The sequence below is a fragment of the Malania oleifera genome, chromosome 12 (genome assembly GCF_029873635.1).
Source record: "Malania oleifera isolate guangnan ecotype guangnan chromosome 12, ASM2987363v1, whole genome shotgun sequence".
Taxonomy (NCBI): domain Eukaryota; kingdom Viridiplantae; phylum Streptophyta; class Magnoliopsida; order Santalales; family Ximeniaceae; genus Malania; species Malania oleifera.
This window is the reverse complement of record NC_080428.1, coordinates 8,181,864-8,204,013: the sequence shown is the minus strand read 5'-3', so window position 1 is coordinate 8,204,013 and position 22,150 is coordinate 8,181,864. Positions and strand designations below refer to the sequence as shown.

The window sequence follows — 22,150 nt, the reverse complement described above, 5'->3', positions numbered from 1 at the left end:
ATTTAGTGTGTGAACAGGTTTTCATTTCAGCATAGACATAAGATACCGTAAAATAGAAGCCAACAGGAACTTAAAACTCACATCAATCTGGCACATTCCATGGAATTGAAGAGCAAGATAGAAGAAGACATTTAAATTTCATTGTATTACATTTAATTTTTAATTTGGTCTGTAATAATACATTGCATGCATGATATGGATAAAAGCTCAGTGATGACCATTGACTGATCATAAGGGGCCACAGAACCTTAGGGATGGTCGACCGACGTCGGATTTTTTAGGGTATATGCTTAAACGACCTGGATTGACCTTAGGACTCTTTATACTTCATTAAAATATGCCCTATTGTCTTAAAATTAATCATCATATGTATAGGGACATTCTCATAAGAAGAAAATGACCGAATGCCCAAATTGGCATGTTTGGTCAACTAAACATTAATGCACAAAGACCTTCGGTCGACCGAACCTCCACCGGGACAATATTTTGACCCTTCGGTCGACCGACCAGAAATGTACTCCAATGTCTTGGTCAACTGAACCCCCACTGGGTCAACAAGTTGACCCCTTGGTTGATTGACCAGAAACATATAGGCAACGCCCTGGTCGACCGAACCCTACGTGGGAATTTCCAACTGCCCGGTCGACCGAACATCCTAGCTCAAAATGACCTGGTCGACCGAACCATGCGAATTTGGAAAATCGCCTTTGAAACCCTCAATATGGTCGACCATACTTTCAGTTCAATTTTTCCATGGTTGACCGAATTGGACACTACGGTCAACCGAACCTCAAGTACGGTCGATCGAGCCTTTCGGGTTGTTGAATTTTTACTTAAAGTTAAACTGGATTAACTTTAATTAAACTTACTTAATCTTTTTCAAAAATACCTAGCGTGTCCCCAATAGCTATATTCTTTCCAAATTCTATATATAACCCTTCATTAGCAAAATAAAGCATGGATTAGGATTTGAGATTAGTAAAAATTCTTTGAAAATATCTTTGTCCAAAATCTCTATATCTACATATCTCTTCAATCCTATTTCAAAAATCTACCTCCTATACTCATCTAGTCATTAATCTTGAGAGAAGGTAGTGTTCTTCATACTCTTTGTATAAGCTAAACTCTCCCTTGTTTTATATTTGATTATGTGTTGATTTTTTGGAGAGTTAGCTAAGGTTTTTCCCATAATATTTCATTCATAAATATTTGATTAGGAAAAACCCTTGTGTGGTTTAAGATCTTGCATCCTCATTACAAGTTTTCATAAGCTTGATTTGTGCTTTGATGAAAACATTTTTAGCAAGATTGAAAACCCTATTATCTACTATGCTTGATGTTTGAAAAATATTGTTTGAAATATCTGTTAGGGTTATAGAAAGCTTATGATTAATCACATTACAAGCATGTTGGCTTGACATCAAAAGCCTCACTCTCACATACACACATTGATTTACATCCTGTTTGAGAGTTACCACATTGGTTAACAAAATCTCACTTTAGCTTGAAATCCTATCATATATGAGTGCATGATTTGGTTGAGCATATTCGTACACATCTACTTAGTTTACAAAGCATATTTGGTTGTATACAAAAATTTTTATTTCATTATTGTATTCCAAGCAAGGGCCTAAAGAGGGAGACTAGCCCTGATAAATAGTCCCGGATTGGCTTTGATCCGGTTAGGAAATGTAACGTCCTCAAAGTTCTCACCATTTTATTTTTATAATAACAGATTACTCCAATATCTAAATATAATGGGTACCCCTAAGCAACGAAAAACATAAATCACATAACCACATATACATATATATACACAATAGCATAATTCAGTATTTGCAACCATAACTACATAATACATCTCTCTCTCCAGTGTCAACCACCCCAAAAATACAAAACCCTACACAAAAACTTACTTTATAACTAGGGTGACCAAGTGATCTCTATTTGCGAGCCTGATCTGCTCACCTAGCTAGCTCACCTGAAAAATGTTAAAGTAATGGGGTGAGTTGACGCTTAGTAAGTGAAAACATGCTATTACTAGTGTGTGGCAACCGAGTCATAAAACTATAACATTAATATATATAAAACTGCATGATCTGGCAATCTGTAAAACACATGTATAGTAGTTTAAAACATTTATATCATCTAAATTTTAAATCATTTATATTGCTATATCATACTATATACAACAAAAGCTGTAAAACTGTATACATATAAATAACTGTGCTCTTTCCTTGGGACTCTGTATGTTATGATTTAACCCCTCATGACAGTGTTGTGCGGCTCGTAGGTGGGACTTAACCTGGTCAGCCCCCCAGGTAAGTCATCATACTTTACACTACCTCAGCCCAGCCAAACTGCATCCACTCCTAAGCACGAGACTGGCTGCTACCTCATCTAACCGGCCCCCTCTACCCAGCGTACTAGGGAGTTGCATCCTCTCCAAGAACAGTTAGATAATACCCACACACTATCTGAGATATGTGGTTGCACTCTATCTATATATAGCAATGGTACCGTATTCTGTAAACTGTTTTTGTCTGTAATATTTCCACAAGGATCTAATACTATATAAGTACATTTATATATATATATATATATATATATATATCTTTACTATTTTCATCATGTTTCCAAAATAACTATAACGCTATAATACCATACTGTAAATACTGTAACATCTGAGTAACTGTAGCATCTTGATGCTATAACTATATAATCTGTCTTTATAAACTGTCTGTATAATAATCTGTCTATATAAATTGTGCATTATGACATTTAGGAAAACATAGCATTCTGAAAATACTATAATATACGGAACTGAATAAAATCTATATAAATCTGTCTGTTAAAATATCTGTGAATATCTGTATATATATATATACCATATAACATGATATGTTGAAACACTATATAAATTCTACATCAAGTAAATATCTACTCAGGCCACACAAACATTAAAACTCTTATTCTGTAAAAACTTTATAATAAACTGGTATATATATGTGTCTATCAAATCTTTGTTAACATTCTTAAAACTCCTAGTATAGCATATTTCTCTTACCTTAACTCTGAAAAGCCCTTATGAAATTCTGACCCTATACCCGCAGGGTTCCTAGTTCAACAACCGGAAAACCACACTCCCCAGAACAAAACATCAGTATTTTCTTACCTAAAACATTTTTTATAACTATGAGAAAGACATAATATGAATAAAATGCCTTACCCTGAATTTGGGTTGATTTTAAAACTGACTTCCCCCACGATCAACTCCCATAGACTTACTGAAAACTTCGCCAAAAGCATCGTAGTTGCCTTAGATCTTCAATCTAGCGAGAACCAGAGCCGAAATCGAAGAGAGAAGGGGAAAGGGGCGTAAAGAGAGAAAATGGAGGTTTCTTGCACCAAAATTTCACCAAAAATCCAGGTTTTCACTATTTATAGAGCTGGATTCATCGACGAGACACGTCACCTCATCAACGAGTCCTTTAATAATTTCGTCGACGAACTTCCTCCCTCATCGATGAATTTCAGACTATCCTAAAAGCCCTCTCAGTATCTTCTCGTCGACGAGGCGTGGCTTTGTTGACAAGATCCCCTTATGCGCTCGTTGACGAATTCCCTATGTTCGTAGATGAGGCCCTATGTAAGAATTTTAGGTTATTATATCCAAAGTTCAATGTCGTCGACGAACGCGAAGCGTTCATTCAAGTAGCCTGCTTCCTCCTTCTATTTCTTTTTCCATTTCCCTCCCTCTTTATTATTTAAAAACCATTATTTTTCAAGTCATTACAGGAATGCTAGGTGCCCCATCCTATTAAGGTGTGTTTAGGTTGAGGTCAGCCCTGCTAATTGACCTGGTTGTATCTGGTTCCACTCCACTCGTTAAGTGAGCAATAGTAATAATTCTTGTGCTTGTGAGCCAAGGCGGGGACATAGGCAGTATTGGCCGAACTGCGATAACATATCGTGTGTGCATTTTATTTTTTCGCAAACTTATTTACTACACGTGTATGTAATATTATGAATGTCGTGCATGATTTTCTTTCTGCATATTAATCTTATCTGCACATTTTGGATTGCTTAGAAAGACCCTAAGTTGCGAAATAATACTGATATCTTACTTAACCTAGGAGAAAAAGTTTAAAATTCTAATTCACCCCCCCTCCCCTCTTAGGAATACACCAATTCTAACAATAAGTGTATAGTTCAAAATGCTAGAAATTATGAAATTCTATTCACAGCATACAAAATTAACAATGTGTATTGTATAAACCTTGAAAGTCTAATTTCTCAAAATGTAACATGCTTGGCTGCCATAAGTGAAGCTAGTTGGCTATGGCATAGAAGACTAAGACATGCAAGCATGGATCTTCTATCAAAACTATCTAAGAAGAATTTAGTCAAAGGTTTACCTAATACAAAGTTCATTAAGGATAAAATTTGTGATGGTTGCCAACTCGGAAAACAAAACAAGACAAGCTTTAAAAAGAAGAAACATATATTGACAAGTAAACCCTTAGAACTTATACATTTGGATTTGTTTGGTCCTACTAGAATTCAAAGCTTAGGAGGTAAGCAATATGCCTTCGTAATATGTTAGCTTTGGTGTATTCCCAATACGGGGGTGAATTGGAAATTAAAAACTTTTTCTCCTAGGTTAAACTAGTTGAGCAACAGTGCATTCACAACCTAGGTCTATCAACCCAAATGCGCAGATAAGTGTAATATACATAATTTAAATCATGCACATCATTCAAACAATAACATACACATGTGGTAAATATAAAGTTCAGAAATATAAATAGACACACGATATGTTATCGGGGTTCGGCCAACTATACCTACGTCCCCACCTCTAGCTCGTAAGCCCAAGGATTCCACTAATGGCTCACTTAACGGGTGGAGCGGTACCTAATACAACAAAGTCAATTCAAGGGGCTGACCTCAACCAACACGCCTTAACAGGATGACGCACCTAACTTTCTTAATCGGGTCTAAGCCAATCTGAGACTATTTCACAGGGCTAGTCTCCCTCTTTAGACCCATGCTTGGAAATACAATAGTATTTTTCTCAATCAAGTTGGTATAGTGATTGTGCTTTCATGTAAAGTAGATATGTATCCAAGTACGGGTAGTATGCTTAATCAATCACATACACATCAACTATGTAGGTAGATGTAAGCTCAGTGATGTGTATATACGTGCAAATAACACTCAACAAGATATGATCACAATAATATTCAAGAGTGTTCTAAACAAGTAATACTTTGGAATTTAAGCAAAGCACAAATCAATAGCACATCAGTATTCCAGAGATATCAATCATATATTCAAACTAGTTTAAGGAGATTTTCTTCAATGAAATAGGCACACTACTAGTTTGAAAATATTTTGCTTGCTTGAAAATATTTTTGCACAACCAAAAACAAAGCTATTGGACACTTGCGATAACAATGCAAATATCCTAAGCCTACTAGGTTATCCCAACACAAGATTTATAGTATGAAAATCTGTGGGATAAACCTAAGATAAACTCCCCAAAAACATTATCTCAATCACACAAGCACACTGGGAGTATTAGCAATACTAGCAATCACAAGCACACTCACTAAGCTCTTACAATACCAAGATTTATCAAAGGAATGAGTATTTGAAAGTATTTGAGCAAAGTGGGATTTTCAAATAGAGAGGATTTTTTGCTAATTGTTTTTGGCTAATCTCATGCTAATCCTTACAAATGAACCCATATTTATAGACAAGGTAAAAAATATAACTGTTTGGGACCTATTCGGTATTATTAGAAAAGTTCCAAAATGCTTAAGCACATTTAACCCTTATTAACTCGTATTTACCTTGGTTAAAATAATTTTAACCCGGCGAGGTTCGGGTGGCTGAACTATGGTTCGGTCACCCGAACAGACTCATTTAAAGAAACTTTTAAAAATAGTTCGGTAGCTCGAGTGAAGGTTCGGTAGCCCGAACAAAAGTCAGAAACATTTGTTCATAGGTTCAGGTGCCCGGTGCTAAGTTTGGTTAACCGAACTAACCAATTCAGTTGCCCGAAGTCTAATTTGAACACGAAGGTTCGGCAGCCCAAGTTGGTGAAAAGTAACCTTCTAAAGGTTCGGGCACCCGAGGGAGATAAGGTCATTTTGGGTTCGATCGCCCGAAGCCTGGTCAAACTGTTGACTTTCCAGTAGTTCGGGCACCTGAGGAGTTTTGAACTCCTGAGGTTCGGTCGCGCGACCTCTCACACACTTACCCTATTTTGTCTAATTTTACTTTAATTATTTCCCTTGATAATGTAAGTGATTTTGGGGAAAATATGCACTAAGTGTAGGTACCTAAGGTCTTTTCAAGTAAGCCCAAAAACTTGGCGTTGGTCAAACGAAGGGTGCCCTAAAGTCATTTGGTCCCTATGGTCAAGCTACGGTCTTTTTGAGAGCTTACAAATACCTACATGCATGACATGCAAAGATAATTACAAACCATATCCTAATTACTATTACAGACCCAATAACATTACAACAATTAATAAATGTATTGGGGTCTTCACTTCTCTTCAGGTTGCCGTATGCCATTATATGAACTTGTCAATGAGAACCTGCACACAAACTTGGTAACCATTAAATACCAAAGTATTTGTCATAATCAAAACACGGTATGGCCCATAGGGTCAACATAATAGTTGATGACTATTCTAGGTTTACTTGGGTATTGTTTTAAGCATCCAAGGAAGAGGCTTGCAATATGTTGATAAATCTATGCAAGAAACTCCAAAATAAGAAAGAATACAATGTCTCAAATATAAAAAGTGATCAAGGAAGAGAGTTAAAAAATAAAGATGTTGAAATGTTTTGTAATGATCTTGGAATTAGTCATAATTTCTTAGCCCCTAGAACTCCACAACAAAATGGAGTCATTGAAAGAAAGAATAGAACCTTTCAAGAAATGGTTAGAACAATGTTAAATAAAAATAAACTACCTAAGTATTTTTGGGCTGAAACTGTTAATACTGCTTATTACGTAATAAATAGAGTTTCCATTAGATCAAGCCTAAATAAAACTCCTTACGAATTATGGAAAAGAAGAAGGCCTAACATAGCTTACTTTCATGTTTTTAGATGTCAGTATTTTGTACTTAATGACAAAGATGACTTAGGGAAATTTGATGCTAAGTCAGATGAAGGTATCTTCGTAGGATATGTTGCAAATAGTAAGGCTTTTAGAATCTATAGCAAAAGAACACTAACAACTATTGAATCAATTCATCTAACCTTTTATGAATCAAATCACTTTGCAAAAGAAATCAAGAATGAAGAAAAAGATGATATTTCACAAAAAGAATAAGGTCTAGAAATCAAAGAAGAAAAAGAAGAGAACAATGAAGAAATTCCAAAAGATAATCCTATAGAAAATCCTGAATTACCAAGGGAATGGAAATATGTAAGAAATCACGCCCAAAATCAAATCATAGGAGAACCTTCTAGAGGAGTAACTACTAGATCATTATTGAAGAATTTATTCAATTACTATCCTTCTTATCTCAATAAGAACCAAAGAATATAGAAGAAGCCTTAAGTGATGATTCATGGATAATTTCCATGCAAGAAGAGTTGAATCAATTTGAAAGAAGCAAAGTATGGATATTAGTCCCCAAACTGGGAAATCATTCAATTATAACAAAAAGGAAGAAAGTGGAATAGTAGTTACAAATGAAGTTAGACTTGTAGTTAAAGGATATAACCAAGAAGAAGGGATAGACTATGATGAAACATTTGCTCCCGTAGCTAGAATGGAAGCAATAAGAATGCTCTTAGCTTATGCATCTTATAAAGAATTTAAATTATATCAAAAGGATGTAAAGAGTGCATTTCTAAGTGGTTATAGTAATGAAAAAGTATATATAGAACCACCTCCTGGATTTGAGGACATAAAGCATCCAGATCATGTGTTTAGATTAACTAAAGCATTATACGGATTAAAACAAGCTCCTAGAGCTTGGTATGAAATATTAAGTAGATTCTTACTAGATAATAGCTTCTCGAGAGGAAAGGTAGATACCACTTTATTCATTAAAACCAAAAATGAAGACATGCTTATAATTCAAATCTATGTTGATGATATCATATTTGGTGCTATGAATGATGAATTATGTAAGGAATTTGCAAAGTGTATGCAAAATGAGTTCGAGATGAGTATGATGGAAGAATTAAATTACTTCCTAGGTTTACAAATTAAGCAAGCTAAAAATGGAACATTCATTAATCAATCAAAATACATAAGAGATATGCTTAAAAAGTTTGATATGGAAGGAAGTAAACCCATAAGAACTCCCATGAGTACTTCAATAAGCCTTAATAAATATGAAAAGGGAAAACCAGTTGATATGAAATATTATCGAGGTATAATAGGAAGCTTATTGTACTTAACATCTAGTAGGCCCGATATTATGTTTAGTGTGTGCATGTGTGCACAATTTCAATCAACACCTAAAGAATCTCATCAAGTAGCTATGAAAAGAATCCTAAGATACTTGTTAGGAACAATTGATCTAGGACTTTGGTATCCAAAGGACAACGGATTCGAAATGATTAGTTACTCGGATGCTGATTATGCAGGATGTAAAATTGATAAAAAAATCACAAGGGGTACATGTCACTTCCTAGGACGATCATTAGTATCTTGGTTTTCAAAGAAACAAAACTTCGTAGCCTTATCAACCACAAAAGTTGAATATGTAGCAGCTGAGAGTTGTTGTGTGCAAACTTTGTACTTGACACAACAATTAAAAGACTTTAATCTAGAATATACAACTATTCTAATCAACTATGATAACACAAGTGTAATAAATATATCTAAAAATCCTATATCACACTCAAGAACTAAACACATTGACATAAGACATCATTTTCTAAAAGATCATGTTAAAAAAGAAGACATCCTACTTGAATTTATAAACACAAATCACCAATGGGCGAACATCTTTACAAAACCTCTCTCCGAAGAAAGATTCATATCCATTAGAAGAGAACTTGGATTGTAACATAGTAGGGAAGTAATTTTGAAAAGTTTTAGGATAAGCATAAAAAGAATTTGTACAAACTTATATACTTTAGACAACTGAGCTTGGAAGCTCAGACGACTAAGCACTGTAACCTAAAGGCTCAGTCGATTGAGCCATCACACCTCAGTTGACTGAGGTGTTACTGCCTGTTTAGATTCCTATTCTATAAATCTTTAGACCACTGAGCTTAATCTTCAGTATATTGAAGTCACAAGATCTATATATTTAACACGCAAAAAGCCTAACTTCATACTTCTGAACACTGCTCCATCTCTCATCTGAGGTACCAACTCTTTGTGTCCTTCAATCCTCACCAAATATCTCTTGAATCCAAGCCTCCCAACACGATTATACTTCCTTACCTATGGATTTTGCTCTCAGACCTTCAATATGCCTCGCACTAAGACGACATTATTCTACTCTCCGTTCTACGGATCCTATTCTTGGTAAGGTGATCGACGCCACCTTCTTTGATACATAATTTCATGAAATACTACCCATGTTTAGGAATATAGGTTAGAAGAACTTTGTGGTTTACCAAGCCAAAGGCATGTTCCCAAATCTTTTCAACAATTTTTATGCTAGCATGATTCATGGAGATGGTGTTTTAACTACAGAGGTTAGAGGCAATAAAATTGTTTTAACTCCTCAAATTTTAGCTCCCATTCTACATATCACTCTAGGAGAATTTGAATGTCCTGCTTTTGCTCAATCCTGGATTTTAGAGCAAGACTTCACACCGTTGTACAAACAATTGAATCTCTAGGCCCAAATCCTCCACAAAATCATTTCACATAGCATTTTACCCAAGACCGGCTCTTTCGATCATCTTTCCTATGTTGAGTGCTTTATTTTTTGGTGTTTACTTAAAGGAAAGAAACTTGATCTGTCTAGTCTTATTTTGAAGTGGATGTGGGAAAAGTTAGAAGCATCTAGAGTTACTCTTTCATATGTAGGTGCTTTAAACCTCATTTTTGCTCAGCTTGATGTTACTAAACCTTCCGAGTTGTTCATAAAACATACTCGTTATGACCTCTTCAACTCCACAACCCTTAAGCAAATGGGGTATGACAAGAGTGATCAGGGTTGGTACCTAAAAGGAGGAAGACCTCAACGAGCACCAGTAGGTGTACCTCCTCCTCCTCCTCCAACTCAAGACCAAGGACCTTCTGCAGAAATTCCCTTTTGGCCCATGCCCTTTTATCGTGAATTCTCCACCTTCAATAGGGATATGAGGTCTAGCCTTCAAACCCTCTAGGAGAATTTTTCCTCAGTTAAACAGCGCCTCACTCATATCAAGAAATATCATGCTAGCTCATCCCGAGGTGATGATCCTATGTACACTAGTTCGCCCCCTCGAAGTGATGATGAAGATACTGAGGAAAGTGAAGAAGAGGAAGGTGATGAAGATGCTGAAAAGGATAATGATGATGATGCTAATAACTGAATTTTAGTCTTTTACTGTATTAAGTACTCTGTATGTAAACGTTTGGTTTTTATGTTGTCTTGCTTTTATTTGCTTGAATTTCCTATGCTTGTATAACTTGACTATGCTCTTATAATGACTTTTTGCCTTATGCCCCTCAATTATTTTTGAATGATGTCAAAGGGGGAGAGAAGATTCTAAGCAAATATAAGTATAGATTTTGAGCAAATATGAGTATAGATCTTGAGGAAATATAATTATGAATTTTGAGCAAATATGGATTGTGATATGAGTATGAAGTTTGAGCAATTATGAATGTTAAAGCACAATGAGCAAATATGTTAAAGAAGTTAAAGCATACTACATGATGACATATGCTATAATGAAATATACTTGATTGTGTGTGTTCATATGCCCAAATGTTATTTTTATTTTTTTGAACTTATTCATATTTGATATCATCATTTTTCAAAATTGTTAAAAGACATGCTTATTGTAAGGGGAAGCCTTTTCAAAGGATCTTTCATTTTTGCTCCTTATTTGTCATCATTAAAAAGGGGGGGATCGTTGGCCTAACTTGCTTTCAAATCTCATTTTGATGATAACAATTGAAGGCTGATTTAACATGTGTTGTTAAAGTGATGATGTTTCAGGAATGCTTAAAGACAAACTTCAAAAGAAAGAATAGCAATAAAAGTTCAAGATCACTAAGGACTAAAAAGTCACATTCATATTTAAAGTGATCTAAAGGAAGCTCAAGCAACACCAAAATGAGTAAAGTATGTAAGGCTGATTCAAGCTCAAGTTAAAAGGGGATTCAAAGCAAAAAAACCATGGAAGAGTTGAAGATTAGAATGTTTAAGGCTTTAAGACAAATGATGTAAGTACTTCATATTGAAATATCACATGGAAATATTTTGAAGCTCTTTAGGGGTTATTGTGGTCTTAGAAACTTTACTGTAAAAACCCCGAAAAAAGTTTTATGAGTAATCAAAGTAAGAAAGCAAAGAATTTTTGAAAACTAAACTAAAAAACTAAATTTTTAACTGCCCAGATGACTGAAGTTTAATCTCAGAAGACTAAAGAATTTTCTCATACGACTGAAGATTACGTTCAGTCTACTAAAGAATTTCCTGATGAATTCCTGAAGAGGTAGTATAGCCTTAGACGACTGAACTGTGTCACCTCAGTCAATTGACCCTGTTTTCAATTCTATTTTTAGTATTTTAAAGAACTTCAGAAGACTAAACTCGATGCTTTAGACAACTGAACATTGTTAACGACTATAATTTTTAAATGTTTTAATTTTCAAACTTAAGTTTCTTATGCCCCAAATTTCATAAAAACTTGGGAAATACTCCAAGTAATATTGGGAAACACGAAAATACCTTTACGAGCCTATAAATACATGTTTTATCGAATCAAATCATACCAAGTAATTAAAAATTTGCTCAAAAGCTGAAAGCTCTCTTGCTCTCTCAAAGATATCTCTTGCTCATTCTTGCAAATTTTAATTGCTGAAGAATTCTAAAGTACTAAATCATCTTTCTCTAAGTTCTAAACTTCTAAATCGTTGATTCTCATCTTGAGAAAAAATTTGGTGAAATCACTCTTGAGCTTCAATTCTATTTCCTTTGATATTTTATATTGAAGTATATAGTGCTTTCAATTGTACTAATATGTTCTTTTGAGAGTGTCATCGTACACCAGATTTTATATTATCTTTCTTGTAGTTGTTGACGATTCAAGGATTGTTTGGATCATTGGACCAAGAGCGGGGTATCACTTGGAGAGGGGGCTCTACCCTTAAGGAGGGATTTGTAAAGGTTTGCTCCGCCCGGAAGAGAGTGCTATAGTGGAAACCTTAGGTGGTATTGGCCTAAGGTAAGGACATAGGCTGGGGATAAGCCGAACCTCGTAAAAATATCGGTCTCACTATTACTCTTCTATTTTCTTTCAACATATTTATATTGTGTGGTGTGTATGCAAAGTGAAGGTTTCTGAAAATCAAAAACCGAGATTAAGAAGACTTTGAACTTAAGAAAGTACGTTTGATTAAACTTTTGCGGAAATCCAAAAGAGAGTACGTTGTTTAATCATTTGTGGAAATCTTAGTTGAGAGAGGACAAGAAAATTTCATTCATTATAGGGCTTAAAACAAACACATATTCATAGGGCTATAAATGAACCCTACCTTGAGTTTTTGCTAAAGATGAAAAGTGCTACATCTTATATCTTGATTGAGTATATTGTGTTTGATTGGATTGTTTGGTTATTGTTTACTTGTGTTGATATTAAGGATGATTGTGGATTAATTAAACAAACTAAGTTTTTTTTTGAGTGTTGCTAAAGGTTAAAGAATTCTTAAAAAGAATTAAAAGAAAATTTTAATAACTCAATTCACCTCCCACCTCTTGAGACTACACTTGGACTTTTAAGATTGTTGATAGTAATGTGGGTAGACCTTTATGAATATGGTACGATGGTATTGTGCAATTGTATATGTGAGGGATATTTTTGGTGATATCAAGGCAAAAAGGGATGCGATCTTGATTATGGGACCCTGATCCTCGAGACTTAGCCGAGGGCTTGCTGGTGGGGGACGGTGAGGTATAACGCCTCACAACGAGTGCCTGGGTATGCACCAGATGTGGTCACCGAAAGATAGAATTGCTTATACATAAACATGATCCAGGGAATGAGGAGATAGAATTATTGGTTTATGTAAATGTTTAGTTGTTTTATATGTAAACATGAATGTTACAGTATTAAATGTTATATATATATATGATACACTAAAACTCCTTGGCCACACAGTGATAATAATTTATTATATCCTTACTAAGAGGTGTCTCACCCTATTTATATCTAACAATTTTCAGATACCATATGGAGTATGACAGGAATCAGAGTAGCGCGGTGGAAGCATGGGTGGGATTGAAGGTCCTTGGTTAGAATTGTTAGTATTTTATTTATGTTTTGGATAACCTCAAAATCTTATTGTTGTGTTGGGATTTTTATTGTAATAAAGGTTAATTTTTAGTGCTCTGATAATTGTTATGGAGATCTTCCATTGTTTTGTTATATGGTATCAGAGATTTATTTTAAATAACACTTTGAACCCCAGTTTTGAGTTCAAGGCGTTACAACATTATTTTTCGTACTCTTCATTTGCAAACCAATTGCAACTTGAAGAGTGTTTGATCTTCATTGTTGTGAGCTATTTTCAACATCTACTAAACTTAACCTTGCAAATATTTGTTGAAGATATTCTTGTGCATACATGAAAATATTTATTTGTGCAAGGCTAATCATCATCATCTCTTATTCTTTGTTATTGAAAAATAATTTTGGAGATGTTATTTTCTTTGGATTTTAGATCTTTGAAATACACATAGTGAATATTTCATACCAAAGTCAAAGATCATTTATATTATCGTCTCACACATGATTTAATTAACATATCTTTGAGAGGTGAATTTCACAAACTCTATTGAGCATAAATCTTTATCATTTGTGAGTATTGTGATACAAATCTGCTTAGTGTAAGAAGCAAATTTATTTGTATACAAAAATGTTGAATATTTTTGTATTCCCAATGTGTGATTGGAAAAGGATTGCGCTGGCCTATAACATGCACCAAATTGCTTAGAACCAGTTCAGAAAGCACTGGATTGCTTAGACCTAGTTAAGAAAGCACTAGATGGTTTAGACCCGGTTAGGAAAACCAGATACACCTTTATAAGGTGTGGTTGTAAAGGTTGGAGCCAGCCTTGTAAATCTGACCTAGAGTATTCCCTTGCCTAGTAAGGAAAGGGTATTGTAATCGGTGATGCTCCACCCATAAATGAGCAAAGTTAGTGGAATCCTTTTACTCGTTAGCTTGAGGTGGGGACGTAGGTAAGTTTGGCCAAACCCTGATAACATTTCTTGTGCCTGATTTTAATTTCTACAATTTAATTCCTACACTTGAAAATTATGTTTTATCATTGTGTATGATTGTGAATTATTGAGTCTGCTATGTGTGCTTTGAATATTTGCTCAGTTAATTGCTTGGGGAATTGAGACTGTTTTAGAAAGACCCTATGTTGTGTATTACTGGCTGCAATTTAAACTTAACCTAGGAAGGATAAATTTTTAAATACCCAATTCACCCCCCTCTTGGGAATACACCTATTCCAACAAAAATGCAGAAGTGAAATTACGTAAGACTGAAGATGAACTCACTAATGATGACATGAAAATGATTCAGGTAAATGCCACTGCCATGAATGCCTTATATTGTGCATTGGATGTTAATGAATTTAATAGGGTTATGGCATGCACAACTGTTAAGGAAATATGAGATAAACTAGAGGTTACATATGAAAGAACTAGAGATGTTAAGGATAGTCGCATTAACATGTTAACTAGTGAATATGAGGCATTTAAGATGAATTCTAGTAAATCCATACAAAGCATGTACACTTTGTTCACCCATATCACCAACTATTTGCACGTACTCGGTAAGATTTACCCAACATATGAAATGATTAGGAAAATACATAGGGGTCTACTGCTAATCTGGGAGGCAAAAGTCGCTGCCTTAGCTGAGGGGAGAAACCTAAAGGCATTGTCACTGGATGAGCTTATTGGATCACTTATCACATATGAAATGGCAGTAAATAAGAGGTTGAGTAAGCATAACAGAGCAAATAAAGTGACTGCTCTGAAAGTATCTACCAGCAGCTCCAATGAAGACAGTGATCAAGAGTTTGATGAGGACATGACACTGCTAAATAAGAAATTCAACAGGTTCTTTAAGAAGAACGGAAAATCATCTACAAAATTTTGGAGCTCAAAATCTGAAAAGGGAGAGTCAAGCAAGAAAAAGGAAAAATCAGATCCTCCCATTTTCTTTAACTGTAACAAAGTTGGCCATATTAGACCAGAATGCCCACTACTAAAAAAGGATTAAAAAAAAAAGAGAAAAGGGCAATGAAAGCAGGCGCGTCTTGGGATAGACATAGTACCAACAGTTCAGACACCGAGACCAGCAACACTGAAATCACAAACTTATGTTTGATGGCACACGGTGATCATGAGGTATATTCATCTTTCTCTCTATCGTCTTATTATTCTAGTGATGATTCTAATGTTGATAGCGTGCCTACAAATAAAGAACTACAGCTTGAATATATTCGTGTTCATAAATTGCTTGATAAAATGACCTAAGAGAAAAGATGATTTGAAAATCAAATGTAAAGATTTGTCAAATGTTTTTGAAAAAGAAAAGAAATCTTGTTCCCCTTTAATAAAAGAAAAAGATTTGAAAATTGCTAGTCTTGAGAGAAAATTGGAGGATAACTCCGAAATCATTTTTAAATTCACAGAAGGCCAAAATAACTGAAAGACTCCTTGGGGCCCAAAGAATTCTCTTGACAAAGAAGACCTTGGATTTAATGGAAAGAAAATAGGAGGCAAAAAAATATTTATATGGGATATTTTGTACGAGAATCAAAACTGCATATCCCATCTAAAGATTCCTATAGGCATACAACGTGCTTCAAATGTAAAAGAAAAGGTTATATACAATTTTATTGTCCATTTAAAAATAGATATGTGAAAATTAAGAAAGTCTAGAGAGTCAAAGGAGAATCAGGCACTAATCCCTATGGACCTAAAAGATTTTGGGTACCAGTAGTAGTCACTTGAATGCTTTTTGCAGGTGTTCTTGAGGTCGTCCTCCTCTAAAGATAAGTGGTACATGGATAGCGGCTGCTTAAGGCACATAAGAGGCGATAAGGCTAAGTTCGCATCCATCACACCAAAGGATGGAGTATTTGTGACCTTTGAGGACAATGCAAAAGGCAAGATCATCAGGGTAGGTAAGGTTGGTAAGGAACCTTATCTAGTTATTGATAATGTTTTACTTGTTTATGGGTTGAAGCATAATCTATTGAGCATAAGTCAATTAAGTGATAGAGGTTATAGGGTGTCCTTTGAACATGATAATTGCACTATAGAGAACATATCCGAGAACAAAAATACTATTTTCTACTAAAAGAAATGAAAACGTCTATACTACTAGCTTTTGTAACTTAGCCTCCCAACATGTGAAATGTTTCTCTGCTATAAATGAGGCTAGCTGGCTTTGGCATAGAAGATTAGGGCATGCTAGCATGGATTTATTGTCAAAACTAGTTAAAAATGAATTAGTTAATGGTTTACCTAATACTTAATTTGTGAAAGATAAGATATGTGATGCATGTCAACTAGATAAACAAACTAAATCCAGTTTTAATAAGAAGAAAGTCATTTCCACCACTAGGCCACTTCAGATGTTGTGCTTATATTTATTTGGTCTTAGCCAGATTCAAAGTCTAGGGGGAAAATCATATGCTTTTGTAATTGTTGATGACTATTCTAGATTCATATGGGTATTATTCCTAGCACATAAAAATGAAGCATGTGAAAATCTCGCTAGGTTATGTAGAAAAATCCAAAATGATAAAGGGTATCAAGTCTCACATATCTAGAGTGATAGAGGAGGAGAATTTAAAAATAGGGATATGGAATAATTTTGTGATTATCATGGTATTTCCCATAACTTCTCTGCACCAAGGACTCCACAACAGAACGGTGTAGTTAAAAAAAAGAATAGGTCTTTATAGGAAATGGGTAGAACAATGCTTAATGAATATAAATTACCCAAATACTTCTAGACCGAAGTAGTAAGCACTGCTTGCTATGTAATGAACAGAGTTTTGATCAGACCCACTCTCAACAAAACCCCTTATAGATTATGGAATGGCCATAGACTTAATATTTCCTACTTCCACGTTTTTGGCTGTAAATGTTTTGTTCTAAGAGATGATGAGAACTTATGAAAATTTGATTCAAAGTCAGATAAGGGAATCTTTCTAATTTATGCATTATATAGTAAAGCCTATAGGGTGTATAATAAGAGAACATTTACTGTTATAGATTCTATCCATGTAGTGTTTGGTGAGTCCAATCCATTCTCTAAAAAGTCCGATGAGGATGATATTGAAATTAGAAAGGGATTTGAAAATTTATCCATTGAAAATAATGAAGATAGGAGCATAGAAATAAAAGAATCACCTGCTGAGGATAATCAGGTAGAGAGTGAGGTACATGAACTACCTAGAGAGTGGAAATTTGTGAAGAACCACCCCAAAGATCAAATCATAGGTGAACCATCATGAGATGTAGCTACCCTATAATCCCTTCGAAACTTGTGTAGCCACTTTGTATTCTTGTCTCAAGAAGAGCCGAGGAATGTGAATGAGGCAATTGAGGATGAGTTATGGGTGATGTCCATGCAAGAAAAGTTTAATCAATTTAAGCGGAACAAAGTATGGACCTTGGTTCCTAGACCAGATGATCATACTATTTGTTGGCCTTACAAGGCTTAAAATCTTGTTTTGATGATAACAAATTAGAGGAACTTAACATATTTGGTTAAGTGATGATATTTCAAGACTCAAGTAAGTGAATACAAGGTCAAGTGCTTACAAAGACCATTGAAAGCTTATACTCCAAAGAAAGATGATCAAATGAAGCTTAAAGAATATTAAGGAATGGATTCAAAGATGATCTAATAAAGCTTGAAGATCATGAAACTAGAAGACAAGATGGAGTCAAAGAAAGACAAGCATGAAGACTTAAGTGCTTAGAATGTTAAAGTCTTAAGAAATCTTTATGTAAGTACTTCAAATAATTTCAATAAGGATGCATGAAACTCTTAGGTAAATTTATTGGACCTAGATACCTTTTAAAATACTTGTAAAATATTTTTATGATGTTAAAAGTTATTTCAAAAAGGTTAAAATTATTTTTGGAATGAAAAGCACTAAAACGGGATTTTCTAAATTCTGTTATTTTTTCATAATATCCACATTGATGTACATTTTTCTTTATGAAACACTCCTTATATTAAATAGTGTTCAACATGACAGTTGTGAGATTTTCTCTTAGCTTTCTTTTGATACAAAGAACGTCTAATTTGGAGTTGTATAGAAAATGTTATGACCAAAATACTGAAGGGGGTTTGAAGATGTCAAACGACTGAAGTTTAATCTCAGATGACTGAAGAATTTCCTTAGAAGACTAAAGATTAAGTTCAGTCCGTTGAAGAATTTTTTGATGAATTTTTGAAAAGGCAGTGTATCCTCAATAGACTGAACCCGAACTTTAGTAGACTAAACCTGAAGCTCAGAAAACTGAACCATGTCTGCCTAGTCGACTAACCCTATTTCCAGTTAGTTTTTCAGTGTTTTAAAGAATTTCAGAAGACTGAACCTGATACTTTAGTCTACTGAACACTATTAATGGCTATAACTTTTAAATGTTTTAAAATTCAAATTTGTATTTCTTGTGCTCCAAACTTTCTATAAACTTGGGAAACACTCCAAGTCACTTGGGGAACACAAAATAGACTTGCTTTCTCATCTATAAATAACCCCCCAAGGCTAAGGATTAAATACACAAAGAAAATACAGCAATCAAGCTTTCTTGCTCTCAAATCTCCCAAGTTTCTCAAAGCTCTCTTGTGCAATCAATTTCTAAATTTCACTACTGAGGTTTTGCTTATTTAAAGGCCACAGTTTTTGTGTTCTTAACTAAGTTCTGCAACTAAGAAAGAACCTTGGTGATATCTTCTTGAACTTCATCTTTCCATATTGATATTTACTTTGAAGTATATTAGTAATTTCAATTGTACTAACCAGCTCTATATGAGAGCATCTCTTGTACACAAAGAATTTGTTCTTGTCTTGCAGTTTCTTTAACGGTCCAGGTTGTTGGATCATTGTACCGAGCATGGGATATCGCTTAGAGAGGCGTTGCTCTAGCCTATTTAAGGACTGAACAAACATGGGGTATCGCTTATAGAGGGGGGCTCCACCCTAAAGAAGGGATTGTAACGGTTTGCTCCACCTAGAAAGGAGTGCTATTGCGGAAACCTTAGGTGGTATTGGCCTAAGGCGAGGTCATAGGTTGGGGATAAGCTGAACCTCACAAAAAATCTCAGTCTCACTCTTACCCTTCTCTTTACTTTCGGCATATATATATTGTGTGGTGTGTATGCAAAGTACAGGTTGCTAAAAATCAAAACCGAGATTAAGAAGACCCTGAACTTAAGAAAGCACATTTAATTAAACTTTTACAGAAATCCAAAAGGGAGTACGTTGTTTGATCATTTGCTGAAATCTTAGTTGAGAGAGAGCAAGAAAATTTCATTCATATACACAAGGCTACAAACAAATACCTTGAGTTCTTGCAAAAGCTGAAAATTGCCAAAGAGCTGCATATCATATCTTGATTGGGTATTTTGTGGTTGATTAGTTTAGTTGTTGATTGGTTACTTGATTGATTGAATATTGGTTTATGGATTGATTATTTAATTAAGTTGTGGTTGTGTGATTGCTAAATTAACAAGAGGTTGAGAATTCATAAAAAGAATTTGAAGAAAATTTTAATAACCCAATTCACCCCTCCCCCCCTTTTGGGGCTACACATTGACTTTCACTATTATTGGAACTAAATGAGCCTATAGGAACAAGAATGATGTAAATGGAATATTAATTAGAAACAAATCCAAACTAGCAGCCCAAAGGTATAACCAGGAAAAATGTATAGATTGAGGAAACATATGCTCATGTGGCCAGGATGGAAGCCACTCGTATGTTATTAGTATATGCTGCTTTTAAGAGCTTCAAATTATATCAAATGGATGTTAAAAACACATTTCTAAATGGCTACATCAATGAGAAGGTATACATAGAACAACCTCTAGGATTCAAAAACCAAAAAGTCCCTAATCATGTTTATCGATTGACTAAAACCTTGTATGGATTGAAGCAACCTCCTAGAGCTTGGTATGAGAAGCTTAGTGGTTTTCTATTAGATAATGGGTTTACTAGAGGGAAGATAGACACAATACTCTTTATAAAGGCTAAAAATGATCACATGCTCCTAGTACAGATATATGTAGATGACATCATTTTTTGAGCTACAAATGATGAGTTGTGTAATGATTTTGCCACATGCATGCAAAATGAATTTGAAATGAGCATGATTAGTGAACTTAACTTCTTTCTAGGAATTTAGATTAAATAGGCCAAACATGGAACATTTTTATGCCAATCAAAATATGTTAGAGCTCGATAAATTTAATATGGAAGATGGTAAAATTTTAGCAACACCTATGAGCACTTTCACGAAATTAGATAAAGATGAACAAGGCATACCGGTAGATGTTAAGCTCTACTGTGGTATGACTGGTAGCATGTTATACCTAACTGCGAGCGAACCTGATACTATGTTTAGTATTTTTATGTGTACTAGAATTCAGGTTGCGCCTAAAGAGTCTTATTTATTAGCAGTCAAGAGGATACTTAGATACCTTATTGGAACCATTGAATTTGGATTATGGTATCCTAAGTATACCTCATTTGAGATTGTAAGTTATTCAGATGGTGACTTTGACAGTAGTAAAGTAGATCAAAAAAGCACGAGGGGCACTTGTCATTATTTAGGACAATCTCTGGTTTCTTGGTTCTCCAAGAAATAGAACTCAGTTGCACTATCCACAGCTGAGGTTGAATACATAGCGGCTTGGAGTTGTTGTGCTCAAACGCTTTATATGAAACGAACTCATAAACTATGGATTGCACTACGATACAGTTCCTATAAAATTTGAAAACATTAGTGCATTTAATATCTCAAAGAAACTCATATCACACTCATGAACTAATCATATTGAAATAAGACATCATTTTATTCATGACCATGTGCAAATGAGGGATGTGGCACTTGAATTCGTGTGCACTAATGAGCATGCAATGGGCCGATATATTCATGAAACCTCTTCAGGAGGACAGATTCATATAGATTAGACGTGAATTAGGCTTGATACAGACTCGGGAAGTTGCATAGAGATATGATGAAGTGCATAAACTGAGGGGGAACAACTTAACTTAGAATAACTACAACTCTGAAAATTAATCTTTCTCATAATCGTATTTTTTTTTCTATGTTTTACGACTTGTGAGAAATGAAATTGCTATCCATTACATATTTATTAATTAATTTTAATTAATGGATGTGTAATATCTGGTATTGTGAACTATTATTGATTATTATGATTATAGATACTGGATTGCATGGAACACCATCAACAAGGTTGTTGCAAAACCTTATGATTTGCATGATAGATAATCATTTAAGATACTTGCATGCTTGTATGCAATGCCATCTTCATGACAGTTGCAGAACTTGTGTATGGATGCTAGTAGTGGACTAGGTTATTTCATGTTGTATTGAATGACAAACTTTTGGACATACATGCTGCCTAAGTAACTGATGTCTTAATGCTAGTCATACGGGTTTGTGTACAAACTTGTCATATTGTTTTATAAACAATATTGACTTATCTTTCAAAACAGTTATCAGGATCAACTTCTCTTGCTAAGGTTCATTTAAAATGTTTATATCTTATACCTTAGCCACTTTTTCCTTGAGAAGTAAGGTGTACTCCCAAGAGGAGGGTAAATTGGGGTTTTTTTTTTTTTTTTTTTAATTTCTTTGTAAATTCTCATTTTACAAATTCTTTTAGTTAAGTACTAACCCCATTTTCAATTTTAGTT

The 22,150-nt window shown here is 34.6% G+C and overlaps 1 protein-coding gene across 1 annotated transcript in view; it reads left to right on the top strand.

Moving 5' to 3' along the window:
- The window catches only part of LOC131143823 (nuclear polyadenylated RNA-binding protein 3-like), a 37,543-nt gene extending 27,023 nt beyond the window's left edge, over positions 1–10,520 (top strand). The window contains exons 3-4 of the mRNA XM_058092192.1: positions 10,056–10,309; positions 10,388–10,520. Coding sequence (XP_057948175.1) covers positions 10,056–10,309; positions 10,388–10,520 — 387 coding nt within the window. The remainder of the gene's footprint in view (positions 1–10,055; positions 10,310–10,387) is intronic.
- Positions 10,521–22,150: the final 11,630 nt, after the last annotated feature.